General features: G+C 52.1%; 2 protein-coding genes and 1 long non-coding RNA gene across 7 annotated transcripts in view; 2 read left to right on the forward strand and 1 right to left on the reverse strand.

Annotated features, from left to right (window-relative positions):
* PKLR (pyruvate kinase L/R) overlaps positions 1 to 2,095 on the forward strand; it is an 11,842-nt gene extending 9,747 nt beyond the window's left edge. For all 3 annotated transcript variants that reach the window (XM_023516392.1, XM_003795286.3, XM_023516391.1), the window contains 2 exons: positions 646 to 827; positions 1,242 to 2,095. In XM_023516392.1, coding sequence (XP_023372160.1) covers positions 646 to 827; positions 1,242 to 1,348 — 289 coding nt within the window. In that variant the 3' untranslated portion in view covers positions 1,349 to 2,095. The remainder of the gene's footprint in view (positions 1 to 645; positions 828 to 1,241) is intronic.
* Positions 2,096 to 3,739: 1,644 nt separating this feature from the next.
* HCN3 (hyperpolarization activated cyclic nucleotide gated potassium channel 3) overlaps positions 3,740 to 10,861 on the reverse strand; it is a 9,975-nt gene continuing 2,853 nt past the window's right edge. Inside the window, exons 2-8 of the mRNA XM_003795287.3 lie at positions 8,814 to 9,243; positions 7,714 to 7,875; positions 7,095 to 7,313; positions 6,606 to 6,752; positions 5,945 to 6,185; positions 4,881 to 5,045; positions 3,740 to 4,468 (exon numbers count right to left, since the gene is read on the reverse strand). Of these exons, the coding sequence (XP_003795335.1) occupies positions 3,768 to 4,468; positions 4,881 to 5,045; positions 5,945 to 6,185; positions 6,606 to 6,752; positions 7,095 to 7,313; positions 7,714 to 7,875; positions 8,814 to 9,243 (2,065 nt within the window). The 3' untranslated portion in view covers positions 3,740 to 3,767. The remainder of the gene's footprint in view (positions 4,469 to 4,880; positions 5,046 to 5,944; positions 6,186 to 6,605; positions 6,753 to 7,094; positions 7,314 to 7,713; positions 7,876 to 8,813; positions 9,244 to 10,861) is intronic.
* Positions 4,402 to 8,007, forward strand: LOC111727027. Of its 3 annotated transcripts, none has more exons than XR_002774674.1 (5): positions 4,402 to 4,488; positions 5,935 to 6,096; positions 7,084 to 7,200; positions 7,395 to 7,438; positions 7,662 to 8,007. It is a non-coding gene; the product is annotated as an uncharacterized LOC111727027 (long non-coding RNA). The 3 variants fall into 3 exon arrangements; XR_002774673.1 differs by lacking the exon at positions 4,402 to 4,488 and adding an exon at positions 5,011 to 5,469; XR_002774672.1 differs by lacking the exon at positions 4,402 to 4,488 and adding an exon at positions 5,451 to 5,469 and having other exon boundaries at positions 5,806 to 6,096.

Raw genomic sequence — 10,861 nt, forward strand, 5'->3', positions numbered from 1 at the left:
CTCCAACTCCTGGGCTCAAGCGAGTCTCCTGCCTCAGCCTCCCAAGTAGCTGGGACCACAGGCGCCCACCACAACACCCGGCTATTTTTTGGTTGCAGCTGTCATTGTTGTTTGGTGGGCCCAGGCTGGATTCAAACCTGCCACCTTGGGTGTACATGGCTGGCGCCTTAGCGACTTGAGCCACAGGTGCCAAGCCAGCCCAGGCATTCTTATACTCATTTTTACAGATAACAAAACTAAGGCTCAGAGAAGTATGATGACTCATTTAGGGTCACACAGCTTTTTGGTGACACCTTGAATCAGAACACAAACCTTATTTTTTTTTCCTGAGACCGAGTCTCACTCTGTGCCCTGGATAGAGTGCCATAGCATCACAGCTCACAGCAACCTCAAACCTTTGAGATCAGGTGATCCTCTTGCCTCAGCCTCCCAAGTTGCTGGGACCAAAGGCTCCCACCACAATGCCCACCTAGTTCTTCTATATTTAGTAGAGATGGGGTCTCACTTTACTCTGTCCACCTACATCAGCCTCCAGAGTGCTAAGATTACAGGTGTGAGCCACAGCACGCAGCCTCAGAACACAAACTTGTTTCCTGGTTCACCACCCTTTCACTGTCCTGGGCTGACTTTCTTTGCCTCTTCCAGCTCAGCTCAGCTTCTGTCTCGCTACCGACCTCGGGCAGCAGTCATTGCTGTCACCCGCTCTGCCCAGGCTGCCCGCCAGATCCACCTGTGCCGAGGAGTCTTTCCCTTGCTCTACCGTGAACATCCAGAGGCTGTCTGGGCAGACGATGTGGATCGGCGGGTGCAATTTGGCATTGAAAGTGGTGAGCCATAAACTTCCTCCTTACCCACTCCTGCCATTTGTATAGGGAGTCCCCCTGCCCAACTTATCATGCCCATTCGAAGGGTCTTGCCTCTCTCCTCTGGCCCTAGATTGTCCCTTTATGATTTACTGCAACCAAAAGGTGACAGTCTGGCACATGACCGTACCACATCTCTTTCTATCAGTACCATCACAGAGGGGTAGCCCTGCTACGTGGCAGCACATTCTGTTCCAAACACCTGCAGCTTTAATATGCTGAAGTGGCCACATTCCCTGTGGTCCCACCTGTGGGACACACCATATAGTTTGCTTCAGGCTCCTCATTTCCTACAGGGTAGGCTTAAAGTGTTGAAGGGGAAGGGCTGGGTCTTATTTCAGAGATGGCCTGACTTACCAACCTCTTTCCCTCCCCCAGGAAAGCTCCGTGGCTTCCTTTGTGTTGGGGACCTGGTGATTGTGGTAACAGGGTGGCGACCTGGCTCAGGCTACACCAACATTATGAGAGTGCTGAGGGTATCCTGAGAAGTCCCACCCTCCTCAGACCCAGCCTACCATACACCCTACTTTTTCCTCCCTTCTCTACTTCCTCGAACCCACTTCCCTCCAAAGCCCAGGATCTAAGCCTTCTCTACTCTCCTCCCACCCTCCCTACCTGTGGGCTGTTCAAGACCACATATGCTATCAACCCCCATGCCAGCGTGCCCCTCCCCCTCCATTTCATACATGCCCTGAAAATCTGTGTCCAATTACACACAAGCTGCCCAACAACGTCAATTGTATATTCCCTGCATCCAATCTGCTCAGCTGGCCCGAAAATGTCCTGAGCCTTTAATCCCAGTTTGGCTGGTTAATTCCATAACCCTAGTTTTTCCATCTGTGGAGAGAGGGGAAATAGGGCAATCTTGTCCACATTTTCCACAGAATCACTGTTTTAAAAGTACTGCATACCCATGCAGTTGACATTCCCACATGTGGCCCTCATGACAGTCTGTGCATCTCCTACCAGGGCAGGCTACCTCACTATGATGACTACTAGTGACATCCAAGCACCATACCCTGGGGAAGCTGAGGTTAATGGATGCCAGGCAGAACCCAGGGCTGGGTGGACTGATGTCACAAGCTTGCCAGCCTCTGTGGCCTGCAGGCTGTTCCCCTGGCTGCTCTCTCACCCAGGTCATGCTATGCTGGGTCAAAGGCCCTGCTGCCGCTCCTATACCCAGAAATTCCTTCATACCCACTCTGTCCCGACAAACAAACCAGGAGCCAAAATGAGTGTCTCTGTTTTCTTTTTAAACCCAGCCATTTAGAAGCAATTATAAATCTTCTCCCATATATTAAGAACCTCAGAACTCCCACCCAGGAGGAAAGGAGACTTAGGATCCACATTTTTCAATGTTGTAGAGCAGGAAAAAGGACAGAGTGGTTGTGGTAAAGGGTTACTCTTGTCCCTGAGATGGTAGAGGTTCTGACTGACCAGCCCTTCCCCACATTTGGATATTTCAGGCCTTCCCCTTATTCCTGTACCAATAACAAACTCATAAGAAAAAAATCCCTAAAGAAACACCCCCCCTGGCTCGGTGCCTATAGCTCAACCGGCTAGGGCGCCAGCCACGTACACCTAGGGTGGCGGGTTCGAATCCCCAGCCCGGACCCGCCAAACAACAATGACGGCTGCAACCAAAAAATTGCCGGGCGTTGTGGCGGGCGCCTGTAGTCCCAGCTACTTGGGAGGCTGAGGCGGGAGACTCACTTGAGCCCAGGAGTTGGAGGTTGCTGTGAGCTGAGATGCCATGGCGCTCTACCCAGGGAGACAGCTTGAGGCTCTGTCTCAAAAAAAAAAAAAAAAAGAAACACCCCCCCCTACTGACAGGGAGAAGGTTTGAGTATTGCTATGATGGATTTTGAGTGAGGACCACAAAATGGGCATGAAGTCCCTGCCTCCTCCTGTTCCTTCACCTCCCTACCAGGAGAGTAAGGGAGTAATGGATAAAAGAATGGGAGAACACAGTGGATTGATAACAAATCAAATTAGCAAGTGAATAAATAAATAAAATTAATAAAGGACTGAATAAATAAATAAGGGAAGAAAAATGTCACGTAAGGATTCAGCCATTTGCCTCCCATCTTGGGAGGGGGTATCCAAGGCTGGCCTACTAAACAAGAAGGTGCTGTCCTTTAACCTTAAGGGGAGGCACCACTGGGGCAGAGGACACAGAGAAGAGGCAGCTCTCAGTTTAAAAAAACAGTTGTCTTGCTTCTCAGACTTTTGGCTAGGATGAAGTGTAGTACAAAAAGACAGTTCTACCACAGAGGCAGAGACTGCAAAAACTTGATGGGAGATGTGTTCACGCACAGAGGGTATAGACGGGGGTGTCCACAGGTGGCAGTGAGAGGGCAAAGGTGGATACCCACACTCCAGACCCAAGACTCTATTGGCAGCAGGGGGTGGGGGTGTGCAGGTAAATGGCAGTGCCTGCTACGCTGGGAGACAGGAAGGTGACCACACCAGGCAGAACCTGCTGGTCATTGGCAGGGAAACAGCAAGGTCCAGTTGCTTGGCAGTGATCGCAGTGGTAAGTATTTGTGCTTAGTAAAGGTGAGGTCATCAGCCCAGGCCTGTACCTGGCAGGACCATAGCCAGGGATATGGCCTTGTTAGAGGGTTCCAAATCACTTCTACCTGGCAATGGAGACACACAGCACCTGGCACAGTGCCTGGAATGTGATAGACGCTTGCACATATGACAGATGGGTAAATGGACTAGGTTGTCTGGCAGACTACAGGAGCTTCAGCTAAGGACGCGAAACCATCTTCAGGGAAATAAGGGAAGATATCCCCATAGGGCAGTGTTTCAGGTTCCTCCAGCCTTCCCCAATAGGTGTCTGCCCTCAGGTATACACCACTGTGTCCCAAGAGCTAAAGCCAGGTATACCTAAGGGTTTCACATGTTGGCAGAGAGCTGGGGACCCCGGGAGGCTGCTGGCTCAGGCACTGGTGGCCTGGGAGGCTGGACTGTCCCTGGAGGCTTGGCCAGGAGCCCTGAGGGGGGCAGGCGCTCGCTTCCTGAGCCTTTGCGCCCAGGAGAGCCATCACCTGCTGCCCTCTGAGGCAGAGAGGGTTGGGAGGCTGAGAGAGGGCGACCCCGAGGTCCTAACCACCGTCCACCTCCTCCTGGGGGGGGGCCCAGCAGGGAGACCTGGGAGCGCCCTGTCCGGGAAAGGCTGGCGTGGAGGGTTCGGGCAGGTGGAGCAGGCAGGCGAGAGGTGGATGCCCATGGCCCTCGGACCAGCAGAGGGCCAGCTCGGACTGGCACCAGTGGGGAGGCTGGAGAGCCTGCTGAGCATCGAGCAGAGCGAGTAAGGAGGACAGCTGGAGAGTCAGGGGAGAGAAGCAGAGGACCTCGCTGATGAGTCAGGGCAATGGCCACACTGGAGGTCACAGCAGCTGCTTGCAGGGGTGCATGCACCAGTGGCTCCCACAGTACTGGCTTTCCACTGAGCCGAGCTCCTGTGCCTGGGGCCAGGCCCCGAACACCACGAGCCATGTCCCTGTCATGTTGTACCAAGTGTTGCTCCATGAGGCCACCACTGCTGCCTGGACTTGGCTCAGAGCGCTTCCGCTGCAGTATGGAATTCTTCTTGCCTAGAAGTTGTCCCAATAAGGTGGGTTAAGGATGGGGAAGGAGTCCAAGATGGAGGTTAGGTACAAAAGTGTGCAGGTACCAGGACAGAGTCAAGGGATAGGGGTGGGCTTGAGGGTGGGAGAGGGAAGTTGGCATCTGGAGAAGGGGCAGGGTGAAGGGGATATGCACCAGAGACAGTGAGGGTCAAAAACTAGTACTCAGGGGAAGGAGGACTCAGGACACAGGGACTGGAGATGATACTCTAGGGGAAGGACATGCTGAGAGACAAGGATAGCAAGCCACAGTGGTGAAAGGCCACTGTGACAAGGTGGGTTGGGCTGTGACACTGAAGCCCAAGAGCCTCAGCTCCTTGCTAAGGAGGTGAGGTGAGGGCATGGCCTGGCCAGAGCAGACAGGGTAGGTGGGCCTTACCGATGCGGCGCAGCCGATCCATGGCCACAGTCTCAAAAGCCCGGCGCATCATGGGGAACTCCTCAAGCACAGCGTTGAAGTGGTCCACGCTGAGGGAGTAGAGGCGGCAGTAGGTGTCAGCCCGAACACTGGCTGTGCGCCGGCCCCGGGTCAGCAGGCAGATCTCTGCAGTAATTGAGAAGAGGCTTTAGGACCTGTGCCCAGAACTCCTTGTCACTGGGCCTCTAGCAGTCAACCCAGCTTTATCAGGCTCCTCCCTAGACTTGGGACAAACTATTGATTACCTCCCACACCAGGGTGCCTAAATCCTCCAAACACTGTCTCTCTCCAGACTTGCACAATTACTGCATTACTGCTTCCTGTTTTTCCCACTCTCTCCAAATTGAAGCTGACCAACAGGCAGGTCTTGCCCGCCTCCAGAGTCCCAATTATCCCACTCCAATTCCAACTCCACCCTCATTTCCCTATTCCAAGGGGTGGACCTGGGGCAACTCACCCTTGTGTCCTTTCCCCTCCCATGCCCTTGAATGAATACCTTTTCTCTGAAGGAGAAGAGCAGTGTTCAGGGACAGAGTGAAAAGTCACAGAGGTACTGAAGTGTATGGGTGATTTGGGGGCTGAGTCTATGGGCCTCCAGGCACTTTGGGCAATAGCTGGCAGAACTGCTCCCTGCCCCACATGGCTGGGCCTGTGCATAGTACCTCCAGGCAACTCTGCAATGCTCATGCCCCTAGGACAGCTCTGCTTCACTCACAGTTTAAGGATTCTGGCCCAGTATTCTGCAACCTGCTGTGCATTGGACTCTCCAGAGTTGGGTTTTTTTTTTTTTTTTTAAATACAGAGCTCTCTTTTCTAATAGAACTTTTAAAAAGGAAAGTACTAATATAAATTTTCTTTCTTTCTTTTTTTTTTTTTTAATACAAAGCTTCAGGCCCAGAGGATCTTACCAAGTTGGCCTGGGGAGAGGTTACAACTCTGTGACTCGGCAGCATAGCTAAGTGGGGACCCTGATCCAGGGAGCAGTTGCCCTCTATTCTCACTTGTGACCCCCCAGGTCTGCTGACCCCCAAAGTAGGATCCATCAGTGAGGCGGGTGTCCTGGGCGCCACGAGCCAGCACACTGAGCAGCCCATGCTGGATGAAGTACATCTTCCTGCCCACGGAGCCCTCACGCACCACGAGGTCCCCTGGCTGGAAGACCTCAAATCGCAGTTTGGTGAGCACCGCAGTGACGAAGCTGGGGTCAGCATGGGCAAACAGCGGCATGTGGGCCACCAGGCCCCGGCAGGTGAAGTTAATGATCTCCTGGGCAGGGGAGGAGCCTGTCAGACAGGTTGTGCCCTCTGCCGAGATGTTCCCACCAAGCTCATCTGGGGGAACAGAAGGCCCACCCCTGGGGTCATGATCTACCAGAGTGTGGGGTACCTTAGTAGGCTTAGAGCCATCTCTAAGCTCCTGCCTCCAAAGCACTCCCCCGAGCTCTCTTAGGACCCTCCTCCTAGAGATCCCTACACTCACCCCCTCTTGTATATGCTATCCCCATAAGACCTTCAAGAAAGACCCTGTCCCCAGAAAGCACCCCCCCAATACTTGGCCTCTCATGGTGTTCACTGTAGGTCTTACTCCTATTGGGGCACTTGCTGACCAACAGCCCCACCCTAACAGCACCCTCACCCTCAGAAGCTCAAGTCTGTAAAGATCCCCCAAGGCCCAGTCCAGCCCCACCTCCCTGAGTGGCTCGCTTAGCTCGCCCAGGATGCTCTCCTCGTCAAACATCTTGCCCTGGTAGCGGTGCTCATAGTACTCATGGATGCGCTGGCGTGTGTCAGCCGGCAGCTTGTGGAAGGACATGTACTGCTCCACCTGCTTGTACTGTAGGGCCAACCATTGCCAGGGAGCAAGAGGACATGGGATGGGGGGGCCAGAACAATGGGGGACGTTACAGACACAAGTGAAACCCCAGGGGTGAAACATAGGGCCAGGTGTGAACACACAGGGCCACAGAAGACATAAGGGTAATGGTGGATATAGGGAAGACACATAGGACAATCACAGGAAAACCCAGACATGGACGGGGCATAGGACAAATAGACATGGGGCAGGAAAGGACACAGAGATCCAATAGGAGCATCCATCAGAATGGGCCTGAAGTTAAGTGCCCCAGTCTTCAGCATCCCTCCTTGCCCACACCTTCCCTCTCCAGTCCCTGCTGACCTTCTCCTGGTACTGACGCCGGGAAGAATCCAGAGACTGAATGAGGGCGGTGGCATGACCGATGAACATGGCGTAGCATGTGGCACCCACAATCATGCTGAGCATGGTGAGCCAGACGTCGGGCATGCCTACAGGTGCCTGCTGCCCGTACCCGATGCACAGCATGTGGCTCATGGCCTTGAACAGGGCGTGGGAATACTGGCGGCCCCATGAGTGGTTCTGGGGGGCAGGAGTATATTGCAGAGCTGGGCAGGGGCCTCTTGGAGCCACGCTTTCCAGCTTCCCGCTTTTTTCTTTCAGCCCCTCTGCCCTCTTCTACTTCCAACCTTTCTCCTAGCAGACTGGTAAGTTTGGTTCTGGGGCCCTGAGGCAAAGGGGCCTCTTACATGGCTTGGGGGTCTTCAGCTTCTGCCTAGATCTCCTTACTTGCCTGCTTCCTCCAACACACAAACACTTTTTCTGGATCTCTTTAAGGAACCTCTCCTCCCTCCTCCCCACCTCCTCACCCCTACCTTCTCCCTTCATCATCTCCCACATCCTCTCCCTGTGACTTTCCCTGCTACTCAGGAAGAAGACCCCTTAGAAGGCCCAGGAAGGCCCAGCTGTGGGGGCTTCTCACCACCATGTGGTTGATGGAGACCCAGCAGTCAGGAGGGAAGTCCTGCAGCATGGGGACCAGGAACTGCAGACAGCCATCCCAGTGACACAGCAGCAGCATCATCCCAATGAGGTTGAAGATGCGAACCACAGCACTGGCCAGGTCATAGGTCATGTGGAAGATCTGAGGAGTCCGAGGAGGAGCTGCTATGCATACAAGCCCCTCCCTGCTGGTCCTCCTCCATTCCCAGCCTTGTCAGTTCTCTCTCTGAACCTCTCCCTAGCTCCAGCCCCACAAATTAAAAGATAACTGTTATTCCTTTGTGTAGAGTCTTTTTTTTTTTTGCCGTTTTTGGCCGGGGCTGGGTTTGAACCTGCCACCTCTGGCATATGGGGCTGGCGCCCTACTCCTTTGAGCCACAGGCACCGCCTTGTGTAGAGTCTTATAGTACACACATGGCTAATACAAAGTAGTCTGTTATTGCTCTCATCTTGTAGATAGAAAAATTGAGGCCAGTCATGTGCCCAGAATCACATAGTAAGTGTCACAGCAAAGACTCAAAGGAGTCTACTGCATAAGTTGCCCACATAAAGCCTGGAAAGAAGGAGAGACGATATTTCACAATGTAATGTCCCCAGGGCACTTGTATGAGGAGGAAGGCCAGCAGCCCTCCTCCCTTCCATAACAATAGCTAATTCACTGAGCACTTACTATGTGCCACTTTTGTAAATGCTTTACATATATTAACTTCTTTAATCCTTACAACCTTATCATAGGTAAGTGTTCTCATTTTATAGAAGAAGAAATCGAGTTTCATGTTATAAATAATAAAACTGGGGTCTGACCACAGTCAGTAAGATTGCAGAGGCGATATGCTGCACCACTAAACTCTGCTGCTCTGAAGCTGAAGCTCCAGCCTTCACCCAACCATAAAGCGTTTGTCCCGCACTGTGCTTGCCATCTCCTGTGCCACCATCTCCAGCCCAGGCCCCTTCACCTGAGCCTTTATTCCATCCCTGCTTCTCCCCTACCAATTTTAAAGGGAGTTCGCCCACCCTATAAAGTCACAAAGACTCCCCCCCATAGCACCGGCAGGAGGGGTCTGTCAGCCCCCGCCCCACCTCCTCCCACTGGTGTATGTAGCGGATGAGGCGGGAGAGGCGGAGCAGCCGCAGCAGGCTGAGAATCTTGGTGAAGCGAACGATGCGCAGGGCCCTCGCAGTTTTGTAGACCTCAGCGTCCAGCCGCGGCTCTAGCTCTACCACCAGGAAGATATAATCCACAGGGATGGAAGAGATGAGGTCAACCAGGAACCAGGTCCTCAGATAGCGCATGCGGATGGCCCGGGGCGCCAGCAGGATCTCAGCGCCCTCTTCCACCACAATGCCCGTGCGGAAGTTGAGCACCAAATCCAGCAGGAAGAAAGTGTCAGAGAGGACATTGAAGACGATCCAGGGTGGGGAGTTCTCCTCCTTGAAGAAGGTGATGCCCACTGGCAGTACAATGAGGTTCCCTACCATCAGCAGCAGCATGATGAGGTCCCAGTAAAACCTAAGGGGGAGTGGGATGGGGATGTAAGACCAGGCGATGTTTCACCAGCCACCAGACTGACAGAAGACAGTCGGACACAGCCCACGGTAGGCAAGGACACAGAACAACAGAATGACCGTTTACAGCCAATGGGACTGTAAACTGGGACCACCATTAGGGAAAGTAGCTCAGTATTCTCTAGCAAAGTTAAATATTTACATTCCCTGCAACAATTCCATTCCTAGGAATATATAATACATACCCAAAGGAAATGAGTACTCTGGGAGATACACACACACACATGCACACACGTATATGGGTATAGCAACATTATGCTGGGGAACAACACAAATGTCCATCATTTGTTGTAGAAAAACAGACACAGGCTGGCATGGTGGCTCATGCCTGTAATCCTAGCACTCTGGGAGGCCTTTATTGGGTGGATTATATGAGCTTACGAGTTCCAGACCAACCTGAGCCAGAGCAAGACCCCTTCTCTAAAAATAGCCTGGGCATTATGGCGGGTGTCTGTAGTCCCAGCTACTAGGGAGGCTGAGGTAAGAAGATCACTTGAATCCAAGAGTTTGAGGTTGCTGTGAACTGTGATGCCACAGCACTGTACCAAGGGTGACAAAGTGAGACTCTGTCTCAAAAAAAAAAAAAAAGTAAATAAATAAGAGAAGTAGACAGGCCTGGTGTCTGTAGCTCAGTGGTTAGGGTGCTGGCCACATACACCAGGGCTAGCGGGTTTGAACCTAGCCCTGGCCTGCTAAACAACAATGACGACTATAACCAAAAAATAGCTGGGTGTTGTGGCGGGTGCCTGTAGTCCCAGTACTTGGGAGGCTGAGGCAAGAGAATCCCGTAAGTCCAACAGTTTGAGGTTGCTGTAAGTTGTGTTGCCATGGCACTCTATTGGGGGCAACATAGTGAGATTCTGCCTCAAATAAATAAATAAATAAGGGTGGTACCAGTAGCTCAGTAGGTAGGGTGCCAGCCACATACACCCAGGGTGGTAGGCTCAAACCTGGCCCAGGTCAGCTAAAACAACAATGACAACTGCAACAACAACAGCAACAAAAATAGTCAGGTGTTGTGGTGGGCACCTGTAGTCTCAGCTACTTAGGAGGCTGAGGCAAGAGAATCATTTAAGCCCAAGAGTTTGAGGTTGCTGTGAGCTGTGACGCCACAGCACTCTACCCAGGGTGACAGCTCAAGACTGTCTCAAAAAAAAAAAAAAAAAAAGAGAAGTTTAAACACACTGATGTATTCATGACCTGGGGTACTATAGAGCCATGAAACTAACCAATCACAGCTGCATTCAGCAGGCTATAGATTCTCACAGACTCTATGTTGAGCAACAATACCTGGAAACATAAGGATACATAGTGATCATTCCTCTTATACAAAGCTCAAAAACAGGCAAAACTAAATTACATTGTTTCAGGATTCACACAAAGTGGTGCAACTATTGAAAAAGTAAAGAAATGAACACCAGGCTGGGCATGGTGGCTCATGCCTGTAATCATTATACTCTGGGAGACCTAGAAGGATTGCCTGAGCACACAGATTCAAGACCAGCCTCAGCTAAAAGTGAGATCCCCATCTCTACTAAAAATAGAAAAAGAAAAAAAAAAAA

Source organism: Otolemur garnettii, unplaced genomic scaffold (genome assembly GCF_000181295.1).
Source record: "Otolemur garnettii isolate 467f Iridium unplaced genomic scaffold, OtoGar3 scaffold00091, whole genome shotgun sequence".
NCBI lineage: Eukaryota > Metazoa > Chordata > Mammalia > Primates > Galagidae > Otolemur > Otolemur garnettii.